The sequence below is a fragment of the Halyomorpha halys genome, unplaced genomic scaffold (genome assembly GCF_000696795.3).
Source record: "Halyomorpha halys isolate HHAL.00 unplaced genomic scaffold, Hhal_1.1 Scaffold297.1, whole genome shotgun sequence".
NCBI classification, from domain to species: domain Eukaryota; kingdom Metazoa; phylum Arthropoda; class Insecta; order Hemiptera; family Pentatomidae; genus Halyomorpha; species Halyomorpha halys.
Window position 1 is genome coordinate 1,219,380 of NW_027109687.1, and position 17,425 is coordinate 1,236,804.

General features: G+C 30.9%; 2 protein-coding genes across 9 annotated transcripts in view; one reads left to right on the forward strand and one right to left on the reverse strand.

Annotated features, from left to right (window-relative positions):
- The window catches only part of LOC106680865 (uncharacterized), a 26,512-nt gene extending 17,305 nt beyond the window's left edge, over positions 1-9,207 (forward strand). The window contains exons 14-19 of one of the 6 annotated variants that reach the window (XR_010843571.1): positions 922-1,077; positions 1,388-1,577; positions 4,646-4,749; positions 5,619-5,764; positions 8,018-8,221; positions 9,000-9,207. Coding sequence is in view for 2 of the 6 variants with exons in the window: in XM_014420852.3 (XP_014276338.1) it covers positions 922-1,077; positions 1,388-1,577; positions 4,646-4,735 (436 nt within the window). In the remaining 4 variants the exon portion in view is untranslated. Of the gene's footprint in view, positions 1-921; positions 1,078-1,387; positions 1,578-2,498; positions 2,554-4,645; positions 4,750-5,618; positions 5,999-8,017; positions 8,222-8,999 lie in introns of those variants that run through there. The other 5 variants (XR_010843570.1, XR_010843572.1, XM_014420852.3 and 2 more) reach the window with 5 other exon arrangements.
- The window catches only part of LOC106680870 (uncharacterized), a 31,897-nt gene continuing 23,113 nt past the window's right edge, over positions 8,642-17,425 (reverse strand). For 2 of the 3 annotated variants that reach the window (XR_001343152.2, XM_067047852.1), the window contains 2 exons: positions 11,699-11,849; positions 8,642-8,856 (listed from right to left, as the gene is read on the reverse strand). Coding sequence is in view for 1 of the 3 variants with exons in the window: in XM_067047852.1 (XP_066903953.1) it covers positions 8,709-8,856; positions 11,699-11,849 (299 nt within the window). In the remaining 2 variants the exon portion in view is untranslated. Of the gene's footprint in view, positions 8,857-11,698; positions 11,850-15,535; positions 15,727-17,425 lie in introns of those variants that run through there. The other variant, XR_010843573.1, reaches the window with a different exon arrangement.

A 17,425-nucleotide genomic window follows, 5' to 3' on the forward strand; every position in this document is an offset into this window, starting at 1 on the left:
TATATAAGTACAAACCATATAATTAACACCTTACAGGATGTTAGGCTTAAAAAAAGCTTGTTAAATATATCCAGTCATACCGACTCTGTATTTAAAATAAAAACTAAGCTATATTAATTTGAAATGATATTTATTTTCTCAATTTCTTTCTAGGTATATACTTACTAACTTTTTTTGTTAAATTAATCTTCAGTATGAACTTGTATTATTTATATATTTATGATATTCATAAATATAATTAATTACTAAGTGATTCTTGATCAGATTTTATAAATCAAGAATTCACAGGTCCTGGGGTATTTAGTAATTGTTTATAAAACTTTCAGAATATTCACACTTTCTTCAACTGTCTGACATAGATTGCTGAAACAAAAGCTTAGGGAAGAGATTGAAGTAGTATTTTACTGAATTATACAGACAGTGGCTAGGTGTTAAATTGATGCACCTAAAGAAAAATATAAACAATCTTATTTTATTCCCTAATTTAGTAAAGGAAATTAAAACCTTATCCATTGTTGTGATTGTATGAATATTTATTTGAAAAGTTTATTTTTAGATTGGCAAAGAAACTTCTTTGTATATCAGTATTGTTTTCTTTGAAAAATCATATGTATTCCTCTGTTTTACTTTGAAAAACATTTTATCGATGGGAGAGCCCAAATATGAAATAAATCGAACAATACCCTCATCCATGCCGAATTTCTTCTGGAAATAATGCCTTAGCACATCAGTATAAATTCAATCCTTCTTGAATGTTGGAACAGAACAAATGTTAAAACAAAATGTATTGAAAACCAGAATTCAAATTTTTTTTTATGATTGCAATATTTCTCCTTACTATATATTGGGAATGAATTAACCTAACCATGACAATTTTTTTTTCAATTTTACTTTACCTGATATTTTTAATTTTTTTTACAGGGAAAAGTTAAAAGAGTTGGAAAAATTAACTGAACGAATGAAGAATAAGATGAATGATCGGCCTAACTGGAAAAAAAGCCCTCCTTTTGACCTCCTTGCTGAGGTACAAGCTGTTAGATTATCCCGAGATCAAATCAATTTTAAGTCATGTGAAAGGTATTCAAAATATTTATTTTTATGACTATCTCAGTGGTGTGAATCTTGTCACTGTAACTCTGTATTATAATATAATATATTGAGATGATTCTATTATTTTTTAATAAACTATTTAATGATTTTTTTATGTTAACAAATTGTTCTCAAATTGGTAATATTTTCTTAGTTATTTCATGAATAACACACCCTTAAATTCATATTTTAACATGATTAAGTGGAGAAAAAAAATTGTCCTCAATCTATAATCTATAATAATCAATAAATTAAATTTTCTTAATTTACAAATTCTATTCTGTCTCATTAATTTTAGTGATGCATTTTGTTATGACAGTAGTTGGTCAGGAAATGTACAGAGAGTGGAAACAGCAACTTCTCCAATTATTGTTGACTTAGATGAAAATGATGATAGTCCTCCAGCTACTGAACTCAATAATTGCTCTGCTGTAATAGATTTAGAGGATGAAGAAGAAAAAGGAGGGACCTGTACATACACTGTCGATGTAAGTTCATACATTTTACCCAATGTGTAATTGAATATCATACAAATGTTAAATAACCGTATTTTTAAAGTAAAAAATATATAAGCTCCTTATTTATTTCTTATCCAGACTTTAATTTCATTGATTTAAATATTCCTGTTGGATCATGGTTGTAATTCCTTGATGATCCCCTGATGTTTTAATTCTTTTGTAGAAGTTATAAAAGTAATTCAATCTTTCCTTTGTATGTAAAATATCTCAGTTACATTTCAGATGATTCCCATTCTTTCCTAAATGTTTTATTACATCTGTTAAACACCATCAACTATTACACCTGAGGATCAGATAGAACCAGCATTATCTTATATTTATTAATCACTAATTATTACCCAACTATACAATGCAAAACAATAATAAGCCTTTATTGAATTTTATTTTATAACAGTAATTTTATTCACAAATATTAACTTATTTTAATTAACTAAAATTTCTATTCAGCCTTTGTATAAAATTAAATGTTTTGATGGTTCTATTTATAACCAAACTTGAAGCAAATTTTCTTATGTTTTTAATTACTAATAAAGTTATCTTCTTTTATATATTTCATATCTGTTGCCTAAGTGAATATTAGTCTAATAAAATTGCAAGTTGATCTAGAAGTAATGGTTACAAAGATTTGTATAGAAATGGAAACTGTCCAATGTAAAAATGTTGAACAATGAGCAAAAATTGTTCTTTCTGAATACTTAATGGTTAGCAATAAGGCCAAAAGCCTGAAATAGTTTTTTTTTTTGTTATTCACATTCTAGTCATCATTTATACTCACTGAATGTTCTAGGTTGTTTGAATCTAGAGATTAGTTGGTGTTCTATGAGACATATCCAGATAGTAAGAGTATTGTTGGGCTGTTGTGATGTATGATTTTTTTTTTTTTTTTTAAAGTTGGCAAAACTGAGGGATAGTTGAGGATTCCCGATCTCGAGCACCAGAGAACCATGTCAGTACCAAAACTCATCTCCTAGTGTTTGTTTCTATTAAATTTGTCACTAAGGAATCGTGCTAAGTGTGAGATACACACTATCATAAGGTTCCTTCACGCAGAAGGAAAAAATACAACTGAAATTTTAGCATGGATCAAGAATGTTTATGGCAAAGGTGCTATAATCTGAACATATGTGCTGTAAGTAGTATTTTAAGTTTAATGAAGAAAGAACAAATATTTCTGACTAGCAAAGGAGTGGAAGACCTTAATTATAACCAATGAGTTAGTGCAAAAAATTGTGGAAACTGTGAGTGAAGACCTGATTGACCGTGGATGAAATGTCTGTCATGTTTCCACAAAGTTCCAGATCTTAATTAAACCAAACAATAATAGAAATAATGGGATATTGAAAAATTGTGCTCAAGACTTGTTCCAAAACAACTGACTGATCATAAAAAATTGAATCAGGTCACTAGTGCTCGCAAGTTCCTTGAGCGATTTGAATCGAAAAGTTAGGATTTTCTGACCTCCATTGTGATGAGATGAAACATGGTTAGCTTATTACTCCCTTGCGACAAAGAGATAGTCATCTAAGTAGCAGCCAAATGATTCCCCATCTGCCAAAAAAAATCATGGCATCTGTGTTTTGGGGCTGAAAATGGATAATTTTGATTGATTTTTGCCTCAGGAAGAGACAATTACCGTTGCATGATACTATGAGACCTTACAATTGCTCAAGAGAGTAATGCAGAACAAATGGAGGATAGTGTGTTTGTTGCCCGGCAACACAGCCAAAACCACTGAGGTGCTTTTAAATTTGTTTGGGTAGGACATGTTTAGGGGAGGGATTTTATAATAAGATAATATAAAAATAAATTGTTGATTTTAGGCTGTAGTGGCATCTGCAAGTCCAGTGCACTATCCCACTGCTGCTGCACGTCTTAAGCCAGAAATGGGAAGGAACGGAGAAAAAAAAAGGTTGGAACTTGTTGAACTACCCTGCTTACTCCACTGACTTAGCACCTTCAGATTTTTCTCTTTTCACGTTAAACCAGTGAAAAAATATTTAGAACCAATAAGGAGGTGAAACAAGAGGTCTTACTTAATGTGAACTAATTAGATGATGGGACAGTTCTCTAAGCATAGCATCAAAAAGCTTGTGCTTTGACTTACAACCTGCATAGAACGGGAAGGGATTACATGGAAAAATAAGTAACTTTTATACCTACAATATCCTATAATTTTTTTTTTTTTAAATTGAGTGCTCTTACTGTCTGGACCTGCCTTGCAGATGGTTGATAAGTGGATGAAAATTTTTTAGGAAACTAAACCCAGTAAAATACAGTTCTGACCGCAAAATTAGATAAACAAAAAAGAACAGGACCGTGATGGTAATGCTCTGGACACTTACATTCTTGCCTTAATATTGTGACCTATCTTCTAAATGCAGCTCTTCAGTTTTTAGTATTTTGACCTATGATAGAAGAACTGGTTGTAATTTTTGCACAGAAAAGGCCATTAACGAAATCTTAAAGTTGATAAGATTGTGCGTAAACAGTATATGGTCTTTATATATCAATGGGTTTAACAAATTCTATTAAAAAAAAAAAAATCACTTTTAGAAACAGTTTGATGGTTTAATTTAAAAATGTTTAAAAGCTCCAAAATCATAAATGAGATACTAAAAATGGTCTGAACATCACTTCTGCAACTTGACCCATAAGGAAATTCTGTTGTATTCACCATCATTAAATTATCAAAGCTTGAATAGCATATAAAATCTCTACGTGTGTTTATCTAGCACAATATGAGTTGAATGTACTAAGATTACTTGGTTTCAGAAGGCAACAGCAAAAAAATATGGCAGGCTTTGAATCAACAGTTAGGTCATAATATCAATTAATAATAATTTAAAATTTCAGCTAGCTCTAATTTTGACGTAAGCTAATTGATAAATTTACATTTTTTATTAGTTACATCATTTATTTAGACCTGTCTTTTTGGTACTACAAAGAGAACATAAAACCCTGTCAAAATGTAATAAAATCCAAGATCATAAATCATAAACAATCTGCAGATAGGCCACTTTTATTGTATGTATTTACAGGTTGAAAGTGGATCATCAAATAATGACAGTCTTGAAACCCCATCAGAAACAATTGATCGTATTTTATTAAAAATGAGGAGTAAAAGATAGCATTCGTTCATGAGGTGAGTTTTTTATTAATATTAGTCTTTTATTATCAATACAATATATTGTTCTATGGTATAATATTTTGTTTTTATGTTATGGAATTTTTTTTTTAGTTGGATTAAAAAGAGGATTTACTTTGCTGAATTTTTCAATGTTTAGAATATAAAATGTAATTGTTTTGGGGACTTAAAACTTTTATATTTCATAGTCAAACTATAAAATTATAATTTTAGTAATTGATTTTTATTCCTTAAGATTTAATGGTTCCAAACTGAGGTCTGATGATAGTTTTGGTACTTATATATACTCAATAACTAAAAGTAATATTTATTGATTTGTGAACTATTTTTAGTTTTTTGGTTAGTAGAAGAAACAATAAAAATATTATTTTCTATGAAATTATTATAAAAAGAAAAGAAAATCATTCATCAAAACTCCATTGTACAAAATTGTCCACAATTGTTGTATTTACTACTAAGTATATCAATACTGTATATTTTATGTTTTTTTAATTTATTAATTTTAATGTATTGACATGATGAAATCAGAAAAAATTTTTTTTATTAAACTCAACTATTTAGCTAATTAAGAACTGAAAAAACTATTATTTTCCCTTTTGAACGTGAAGCTTGCCACAGTAATGTCATCCAAGAACCTGAAATTGCATTAAATCAACAGATAATATTTAGGAATTTTTTATCATTGCTGTCATCTCCATGCTTTATTTTTGCCATTTTCCCTTTCCAAATGAGGTTTAAGTGCATAGAGTGAAGGAACTTGAGTTTGTCTAAAATAGGATTCTTTTTAGAACTTGAACATTCATATATTAGTAATTAAACCATAAAGTTGTGATTTTGTTCATTGATTATTTATCTTATTGTTATAGATTCTATGGTTCATCTTTACAAAGAAAGAAAAAATGGTAAACTAACTTAAAGTATTACGTTCAAAGTGATTTTAGTTAATCATTGTTTTTTTTACTATGTATATGCTGTGTATATTTCCTGTATAAATGATGCATTATAATTTTGGGTACGTAAAATGTGTTCATTTTATATATTAATAAATTTGCCTACACAATAAAGAAAAAGTTTCCCATGTATTTAAACTTGTATATTAATCTCTGTATTTAAACTTGTATACTAATTTTTATATTGTATTATTCATGAACTACAAATTTATACAAGTTATTATTTTTTTAAAAATTATTCATGTATTGATGTTTACAATTTTTTACAAACTTGTTATTTTGTTGTGTTATTTTATAGAATTATATTAAAAATTATTAATTAAGAAAAATAAAATTTATTTCCATTTATTATTTTACTGTTTAAACTTTGTTAAATTAAAATATTGCTGGATGTATTGCAATAGTGAATAAATATTATAAGATGATTAGCATAATCAGTCACTTTATGCTTCTAAACAGAATTTTCTTCTTCACACATTCAGGTTTTACTTGAGATAGTCCATATCTGGTCTTCCCTGTTTCATAAACTTCAATTTTCCTGGTTGATAAAAAAACATTATATATCTTCAGTACCTTACTACTTACTATCGGTTGGGTCATGGTATCCAAGCACATTGGGCTTGGCGTTTCATTGTGAACATCATTGGAACAGTGTATATTAAAATTTTAACTATTAAATATATCGTCTGCTGACTTCCAAAACCTTTTTGATCCAAATTTCCAGATCAGAAGGTTTTATTTAATTTAGATTAAATTTCTGATTTTTTATATCTCCTGGTAAAACCACCTATTTTTATGTCACAACTATACATAGACGTATATGTAACCTGTCTACACTTCGAAACTAATACCTTCAGGCATTGGTTAGCACTGATCGGGTGATTGCCTTATTACTCATTCTCATTCTGCATCCACTGAAGTGGGCTGGAAATATTCCCAGTGTAAAGAAGCTTATACTATGATAAACTTATCAACCAATAAGTGGTAATTTATAAAAATTTTATTCTTGAATATTTTGAATCGGTCAGATACCTTAAATTTGAAATATTTTAGTAAAATTCTACATAGTTTGCTAGCCAAAGGATACCAGTAAATACTTTATGGCACTCAAACACCCCCTGATGGCATCACTTATATGCTTCCAAAAAAAGAATGAATTAAACCTACGTCCTGAAAATTTCCAGACAATAACATGTTTAAATGGTCTATATAAAATTCTCACGTCTATCTTGCCGACCAAGATATATGAACACCATAAAAATGAGAATATGATACCCACAGAACAGGTAGGGTGTAAAAAACAGGCGAGGGGTTATAAGGAGCCTTTAAAAAAGTCAAAAGAAATTATCAGATTCTTCTTTTTCTCTTTTAGTAGAGCTCCCATTATGGAATAATTTTTTTTTTAAATTGAGATCTTCATACAAGTTTTCCTCAAGTTTCCTCATGTGTTTATTAATGAACTATTAATGAGAGTCACATAAGGAATGGATTCATTATCAACTTTGTCATTTCAAAAGCAGATCCAATTTTTGTAAATTTTAGAATGATAAAAAGTAAAAGAAATCTTGCAGAGCTCATTGGAACAGTGATAGAGAATTATGGATCTGGCATATTTTCTGTGGTATTTGCAGAAAATGATCAAAGCAGCTTTATCATTGCTGAAACAAAAGTATGCACAATCAATATTATTAGGTTGTAACTCTCGTCTTCTTCATTTATTGTGTTCATACATTTTAGATTGCCTAAGTGTTGAGAGTTTCATTGGAGAAGTAATTGGAATTGTAAAGCTAATTAAACACTGTTACATTTAGTAGCGATATTTGATGAAATTTCATCTGAAAAGAGATATGCATTTTTGCCTTATCTTGTTCATTAATCATAAATTTCTGAGAAGAAAAGGCTTTTGAGAACATCCTTCGGAAATATTTCCTCGAGTTTTATCAGTCCATTCATTAACTATAATTTTCATCTTTTCTATGTAATTGGTTAGTTGCTCTCACTCTGCTTGCTTCTCTACCCTTATTTCTTAAATATTTATCCCATAATTATGGTATTTATTTTTAAATTCTACAAAAAATTTAGTATTAATAGATCCTTCAATAATCAAATCTATATCTGCTTGGTCTGGCTATAGAAATAAAATCCATTGCACCACACCAGGATGGCTTCTAATTCATACTTTCTTTAAGTAATTCCTAGACTTCTTGGATTATTGTTACAGTAGTTACAACTGTTGAAGTCGTAACTTCAGTGTTATAATATTATATTAACGCTTTTTTTTGGACTGCATTCATACAAAAGTAAATTTTTTCCAGATATTCTAAAGAAAAATCTTAAAAAAATAAAACATGGAACCACTAGCCATCAGTGGACTCGTAAGGAAAATTGACTTTATTTAGTGGAGAAAGACAACTACCGATACAAGAATTTATCTCAATTATATAAAAATCTTATCAAGCTACGGGACCTAATTATTTATTATTCCAAGGAAGATTACTTATTTTCGACAAATAAATATGGTAATAAACTTTACACCCCACTCAGTTATACAGAAATTATATTTTTTTCTGGTAATTCTAATATATGATTACTTTCATTCCAAATTTAAACATTAACGGATTTGCCACTGATCAATTCTTATGAATGCGTCTTGTTTTTAAAGAGAGTATTATTTCTAAAAAATCTTTTGCACATTATTGTGATTAATTACATTCATTATATTGGTTTAGTTAGTAAAGTATTTTATTATCATTTTTAGTTGTTGATTCTATTTTACTGTGATGATAGAATTATTCAAAGTGAAAAGAAAGGGAGTAAAAACTTCATACTATAATTAGTTCTGTATTTCTCTACTTTAATTATTTTGTTGTATTTTACAAACATATTTTTAAATTTTTATATACATTTGAATAAACTATCATTCTGTAGAAGAAACTGAATGTCTCAACATCATTTTTTATTCTTATTTATCTATTTTTTCAGGATTTATTTAATAAATCAGAATATTCAAGACACTTCTATAAAAAGGTTTTCTCTTTTGAAATCCAATTCCGATGAATCGTTTGACTGGGTGTTCAATGGTTTATTGTTGATACTCTCAAAACTTAATGACTTTTTTGATAGTGGGTCACAGTTAGGTTGCTTACTTAACTTGCTAAAAAATGTAAAATAATGAAAAACTTTAGAATATTGTATGGATATTTTATTATCTAAACTTAATAATAATATTAGGATAAATAAAAAAGAATATATTATATTATATAAATTTCAAATCTACAACATAACACTTGTTTTTAGGAACCATCCACTATTTGGGCTCCTCTCCTTTAGCAGTGATTATTTTTATTGTAATCTGTTCCTCATCCAGCCCATCTCATTTACACACTCGGTTTTATTATTGCTACATTAATGCTTCTAAATCAATGGAAGTAGAAACATCTGAACAAAAATATTTTCCTAAATACTGAAATATATTCTAATAAATTGAAATTTGGACCTGATATTGTTTTATTTAGTGTAGAGTGTATGTTCTGTTTACATTAAAAAAAGAAAAGACAAATCTCCATACATAGGGTATCTAATTCTGATAACTATTTCAATTAGTGAAAAAATATAAATTATTTGGAATCATTTTATTTTATTTTATGTTTTATACTGAATTCAGAAAGTCAGGATTCTGCTTTTCTAACTTTCCAATGTATACTCAATATGAAGAAATAGTTAAGATTGATATGTTTCCAATATTAATTTTTTTTTGTGAAGGTGGTCATTAAGTATGTCCTGAACAATTAACTACTAAATCCTTAGGTAAGAAGATGGCATGCCAACTATTAATCCTAGCCAATCAAAAAGTAGTCAGATGTAGGAATCTAAGAATCCCATGTCCCATATAATATTCTGGTGACTAATGTGTATGGGCTGATTTCTATATCATTCCCCCTTCTCTATACACTATGTCCATAGAAATCAATCTTGTTACTAAAAGATCATAATCTATGTAAATCTACAGTTGCAAGTGAAGTACTATGGACTTTTGAGGTAACCCAATTTGCATTCCTTGGTCAATATTGAGTTAGTGATACTACAGCATGAAACAGAACAAATGGGATGGTATGAGATACCAGAACCAGATTAACCACATGGCATGAGTAGCAAATCTTATAGTTATAGGTTCTTTTCATCTCTACAATACCTATAAAATAAAAATAAAACTATCAATGCTTCTAATAAAAAAACTCTTGATTATGGGTATATATACACAGAATATGGGTATATTTTTATTTTGTTTTTTGGAAAACTTTACTCAAGATTCAAACTTTACTGATATGCGCTCAGGATTCGGAAACATTCCGGATTCCTTGTAAGGTCAGGGGCTAAGCTCTTTTTCACCTCTTTAACAAATTAACGTGTGGTCCCTAAAAAGTAATTAGACCTATATTTTTGGTTGCATATTGTTCTTTACTATCCCAGTAATCCAGATAAAAGTGGAGACTTTTTGAGGAGTTCAGTCAGTTGATATTTTGGCACTGAAAATGAAGCTTATTTTTTTTTTATTATTATTATCTCTCTTTATAACTTCCATTACAAAAAAAACCAATTCTTCATACAAAGAATTTGTTGAAAGATTATTAGTTGACCGTATGTGGTGATTGTAAGAAGTTAGTCCGGGTGGCGGTTAAAAAAGGTTTCTGTTATTTTTGTACCTTTTTTTGACTACGACTCAGATAATCTTCCTACAAAAAAATTGTTGTGGTCTCTAAAACATTGATTATCACATCTAATAACTGTAACGAAATCAATTTACAAACATCTTTTGTGTATTTATGAAACTCAGAATATATTATTCTTTATTTTGGATAGAATAAGGTTCCGATAAGCTCTCTGCGATTCGGTCTCATCCGCCTACTTTCGAAAACATTCGTAGTATTCCTTGTAAGGATGGTGGCTTTTTCACATCTTCAACAAATATGAGTTTGGTCCCAAAAAAATCTGATGGCTTGCGCGCATCACATAATTTTCACTTAACACCCTACACATGTCCCTTAATTTGTGTAGATTAGTTATCATGTTGAATTTATCGTTATTTTTGTAATTTAAAAAAAATATATCGTTAATACTAGGGAAGACATTTATAGAGTTTGAAATTGAAATTGATTTCTATAGACCTTGAAATTTTAGCAGGGAAAATTAACCTTTTTTTTATATCACCAATACCGCACTTGCTTACTGGGTTCTACCATCTTTACCGGATACCAGCTTCTGTGTGAATCAACCTTTAATCACAACAAGCTCAAGGTACATTGTAAAAACTTCACTTTTTGTTTGTTAGTGGTCATTCAGTTTTATTTATTTAATTATGCTCGCAATAGCGTTAAAACTGTTTAACTCTACAAACCGTTATTTTTTTAAAAGAACTATTAAGTCGGAGAGCTTATCTAGGTATATGACTTTGAATCTTGTTTAATGGTCAATTTTTTATTCCTAGTTATTCTAAGATCTCAAAATCTAATGTTTTTCATTACAATTAATCATTATCATTATTATGATGGCACTACACTGCCTGCAAGAACCCGGACCTCCTCCACAACAGCCAACCAATCTACACGGTCTCTTGCTTTCTCTTTCCATCTGCCAACCTTCAAGTGCTTCAAATCCTCCTCAGCATCGTACAGCCACCTGATCCGGGGATGTCCTCTTTTCCGTTCTCTATCTGGCTTGCAATAAACCATCTTATTGGTTGGTTGCAATTAATACAACGTTATAATTAGAGATGAAACGAAAAAAATCATATTATATATTATTATTGTTTACTCGTTAGGCCTATTTATCGTAAGATCAAAAATATTGTCTGATTAGATTAAAATAAGTATGCCTGTGGCTAGCAATCCAATGAAGTAAGGCACCACAACTTAGTTTTTTTAAAATAAAGTTTCTCCCCTAGATACTATGGTTAATTGCAATATGAAAAAGATATTAAGTACCTTTTTGATGCTTACCTCACATTTTTCCTTGATTTTTTTGAATACGAATTTTGGATTTGTTCATACTTAACTATCACACCTGGTATGTCTGGGTAAACTGTACGATCTGTTTTTGATCCAAAACTGAGGTCTGATTGTAGTTTTGGTACTTTTATATACTCAAAACCTGAAAGTAATATTTATTAATTTTTAAATAAATAATATTAAAATATAAGAAACAAACATGTTTGTACAAAATCTGCCAAGTTTGCTATGCCCTTTATCTCATATTAACACCTACATGATTTACGCGCAAAGGATTTTTAAAAAAAGAAAAGAAAATATTTTGCTAATCAACAATTTTTTCTCCTCTTGAACGTGAGGCTCTCCCGCGTAATGGGACTCTTAAGTATCGCATAAACTACCTGTAGCTCAGTCCCCAGATCTTTTTGGGCCGATTCGCCTGTGTCTTACCCACTGATTTTAACTCAGGTTCAAAGACCTGTGGCTTTTATTTCTTTCCCCGGGACAGAATGTCCATGGGCCAAATCTTCGGGTGGCTATTGGACTTCCCATAAGACCAACAGCAACTCCTAAGCTCCAAGATGATATCGATAGTTTTTGCCCTACCAGGTCATTTCTGGCAAACGGGTGTTAGAAGCAGGGGTAACTTACGCACGGAATTTGGGTGTGACACTGTTGTCAATAAAACACATTAATTTATTCTTTAATCTGTAAGCTTTTATGAAGTTATATATTTGGAGGGGAAAAGAAAAAGGGTAGTACTGAAGTGTGGTACAGTGCGCAGTTGAAAAGGGTTTACTGGCTGGGCCACACTTTAAAATATTCTTCTTTATCCCACCTACTTTCTTCACACCATAACTTAATGATGACGTTATAATTCAACTCTTCCATAAGTACAGGGAAATCAGGCTCACCAATAATGTTTACATCTATTGCATGGTCTTGCAGTTTAACCCAGACTCGATGCCTGTTCATGGTGGTGCAAGGTGTAACGGCATGTTCTACCGTTCAGGGTACACAGTAGCTGAGGTCGTTCTTTCCTTTATTCGAAAGCCTATCCGGAATACTCCCCTCCCACCTCTTTCTGTCAGGATCTATGAAGACCAGCAGTCAGTTTGGACCCACATCATTCCACCAGTCAGGAGTAAACGCTTGGACAATACTTACCCACTATCTATTTCACTTGTCAAGTGTGTGCTTACTCAATTCTCTTTTCCATCTTCTATGTTCCTCACTGACCCTCGCCTCTAACTTGGAGTAACCCTATTTCCTAAAAATCTGAAAATTCATCTGAATCCCCAAACAGCTCCTACAATTCTGTGATTTATTTCCCCGTAGAACTTACCCGTCATCTTCATTCTCATTATTTTCTACTTTGTCCGCACCTCTGTGTCTGGAAGAATATTAATCTATTTAATCTCACACGAGATGAGATTAATGAACTGCTTTATAAGATTTATTTTCAATGTTCTCTGATGCTCTCACATCTCACTAGTATTTCGATCAAGGGTCCCTTTTTCTTATTCCTTAGGAACCAAATAAACGCGATATAGAACTCTCCATCTCTTTATTCTTCTATCTTTCACGTAAACATAAAACCTCAATTTGTATGTTTCTCCTAGAACTGCTTCATTCGAAAAATTATTGTTATATCATTTTGGAATTTCTTACCAGTCTTACGTTATACAATTCTGAAAATGGCGCCCATTGGATGGGCCATATTGAGCGTATGGGAGAACGTAGGTAGCGGTAAACCGATGAAAGGTGGATGTTCTTTTCTAGTCACAATAATCATAACGGTTCAAAATTCGTTTTTGGATAGTACGAGTAGCTCCATTTTCTGTAAACATTAGCCCTCTATTCCTCATAAGCAGTATAGGTCATTAGCACACGCTCTGCAGCCTAGAGAACTGGACCATGGGAGATGCAATGATTTCTAAACATGGTGTGATATTCGCCATATTCTGTAAGAGTTTCCGCAGACCAAGGCCGCCAGCCCTACCAGTCACGTCCACTTTTTCTATCTGAATGAATTTTAGTAACATGAAGATGGATCAGATGTAACTCGGCGGGCTGACGGGGTTGGTCTGAGGAATCTTTACAGAGTATGGTGAAGGCTGCAACAGTTTAAAAAAATTGGATCCACTATGGTTCTGTTTCCATTACTGCACTGCGTGACCTATATGAGTGAGAGCACTACGTGCTTATGAGGAACAGATTAAATTTCCATTTTGTTGAATTCATCTAATAGTGAAAGATATAAGTAGGACCATCATCTGGAGTTCGAAGCTGTTCCGGACCATGATGTGCGAGTCCCGATCCAGGACCTGATGTTATTTAAGAGTAGAGGTGAAAACTGGATGTAAATTCTCGAAAACTTTACAGAAAACAGTCGTAACTACTCGGTACTCATAAGTAAAAGGAAAGGAACAGGAGAAAAAAAAATGATAAGTAGAAGTGGGAACGTACCACGGACCAACGTTCTCCTATGTAACACAATGGCCATACCAAAGGTGGTGCGGAACTTACCCGAATTCACAAAAATTTTTCATTCTTTCATACTTGTCAATAAAAATTATACCTATGCACCAATTTTTATACCAATTCATTAATAGAGTAGATTGACAAAGAAAATATTGTGTTATACATTTCTTTTAAATAATTTGTTGCATAACGAACGAATCGTATTGTTTACTTGGATAGGCCAGATCTCACTGAAACGACATCCTGACAGTGCTATTGGTAATACAGTATAGTGTTTATAATATCTGATATTAAAAAAATTCTCATGGGCATTAGCCACATAAACAAACTATATCTGAACAACAATGAGGTAATTATGATACAGTATAATATAATAAATGGGAATTAAATGTAGTGTTGAAGACGTCGATGCACGATGTAGTGATAGGCTGTATGACGTCGCGTGATGAACTCTGGAAGTAGATCATATACAATGAAGAATAATAGATCATGTTGCCTGTGACCCGTCGTGCCATCCAGAGTATCAGACGTCACTCAAAAGGCCTTCAAGCCTTTCATTACTTTTATGAGAACTGATCACGGAACAATATCATCGTCTAAATACGAAATCCGTCATCGATTTGTAGATTACTTTATTTTGATTTACGATCTTATTTACGGTTATGTTTTGTAAGGATCTTAACCAATTTATTTATTTACTTATCGTCTAAGGCTTTATTTTTTGTATTATTCATTATCGTAAATTAATAATATTAATTCATACCTATAAACATTAAAATAAATCGATTTGCGAGTGCACGATTATAAAATCGATTTCATTTTCATTTTCAGCATCTCTGAAAATACTTAAGGGGACCCCAACACTTTAAAAATCAATCGTATAAGTTAAATGAATGGATTGGCATGCGCATGATCATAAAATTTTTAGTTGTCCTTTTCGATTACAGCTGACTTTGCTGTAAAAATTAGCCCTAGCTAACAGTTAATAACTAAACTTTGTGTCGCTAATTAATTCTGAAACTAATTAGCTATTAGTTTGCAAAAAATTAGCATTAGTTGAAACATCAGATCTTGAAAGGGTTTTCAATGATCCTTTTGATCCTGATGAATTAAAAGATCAAGAAGTTATCATACAAATAATGTAAAGGAAAACATCTGCCCAGTCGATAGATAAGTATAGCTTCTTCACTATTTCAATATTATATATACATATACATTTTTGGCTCCATGTCTGTCAATGGTCAAATTTAATCGAACCATTAATCTAATTTTGATGAAATTTTCAAAGATTGTACTTAATGGTCCCATCTTAATTTTATCAGATTCCGTTAACTACTTTCACTAACGCATCAGTCAACTTATTACCTCATACATCATATCTACGCATATTTCCCAATACAGCTTGTCCGACTGGGCCAAAATTAGGAACGAAGTTGAGAATGAGTTTAAAACGGGCGTCATATTAAATTCATGAAATTCCTTTTGCTCACCTATACGAAAAATTCCTTCCAGAACACAGTTATATTTCAACAATCGCCCGTCCCTTAGATTTTATTCTGAAACTATGAACATTGAAATGTATGCATTAGAAATATGCATAAAATATAATTTCTAGAAAAATAAACTTTCAAAAAATAAAGTCTGACGAGAACTATACTTGGCAGAAGTTTAATTTATATTATTTCTCAGTTTAAACCAAAGCAAAAACTCCATTATATTTAACTGCATACCTCTAAAAAAAAACTTCAGAATTCGTTTTATGTGGGTTTCAATTTATTCATATGCCACCGACTGTAATTACTATCTATGAACATCTCGCCCCCAGATTTTTTAGAAATTTTTCAATATCCCACGGTTGTGTACAAACCATCCAAAGTTAAGTTGAAAACAATATGTTTCAGAATATTGTTCTAATATTAAGGTATACTATATCTTGTAAATTACATTAAAAAGTATTCCAGCTGTATATACTTCATTTTATTAAATCAAGTTATCAAAAAATAAAAATTATATCATTGATTCTTCTCCGAACTTGCTGTTGCTGAAGTAAAAGAAATCATTATGTCCTTTCAAATGTTATTCAACCTTTGCCATGGTAACCTAATAGCATAACAAATCTAAGCTTTAACTAATAACGAGATTTTTCTTACTCAATTACTTTTATTTATATTTTTTCCCTCTAATAAATAATTACTTCAGCTATTTTTCAACACTTGTGAATAAATTAATCTCTTGGTTTTGTTTTCTGTTATATGAACGATAATTGGCAAAGCAATCGTGTGACCTCCAAATCAATGTACAGACATTTATTAGTTCAAGGAAAATAAAACACAACTTATCGTGCCTTGAAGTAGGTATGTCACATGTTAAATATATCTGGTCACTGATCTTTCATATCTATCATCACTTCCTCCCCTATCCTAACCGTAGCATTTTCGTGCTCTTTCCTTCCCTCCGAGAGGTCTTACGTTGTATGTTAATTTATATTTTTAGCAAGGGTTAAATTTTTTTTTTATGTATGAACTATTAAGTTGATTTTTTTTTATTAATAATTATAATTCACTCACGTATTCTAGTGCAACCTTTCCAAAACTTTTTTACTAGACATCTTTATTAGGCTGAAAACATTTGGAACAAAATAATAAAAATAGTTTTTTCAATTTCAACGACGCCAATTAACGCCGTTTTTCAATATCAAGAGCTTTTTAAATATTACTCGATTAAACTATCTCAAGTTTCCTATTCACATTAAATTTGTTTGACCCCAGCCGGAATGACCCCTCCCCATTTCTTGTTAACCCCCAGCTATGTATAATCCATGCCACCAATGTTTAACCGCCTTCAGCGGACCATGTTTGCTTATCTTATAATGCCATACGGCAAACGAAGATATAATGTAAATTTGTATATATATAATGTATTGCATTATATTATAATGTATTCTATAACCATATATAAAAATAAAGAGGTTTGAAAAAAAAAAATTAAATTTGTCTGTATTTGTAGGTTGTGCAAATTTAGTGAGCTTCAGGCAAACACATGCTATCACCGACGACACCGCCTTCAGTGGACCCGGCAAACTATCTTACAAATACTGACAAAACAAGGTGTTTTCAATCGCCGGCATATGTACATATTTCTCCTTTTGTATAATATATAATAATTACATTGTAATTTGTTTGTTTTTCTTTGTTTTAGGAGGTAGGAAAAAAAAAATTAAATTTGTCTGTCATATGGCAAAGGAAGGGCACCATT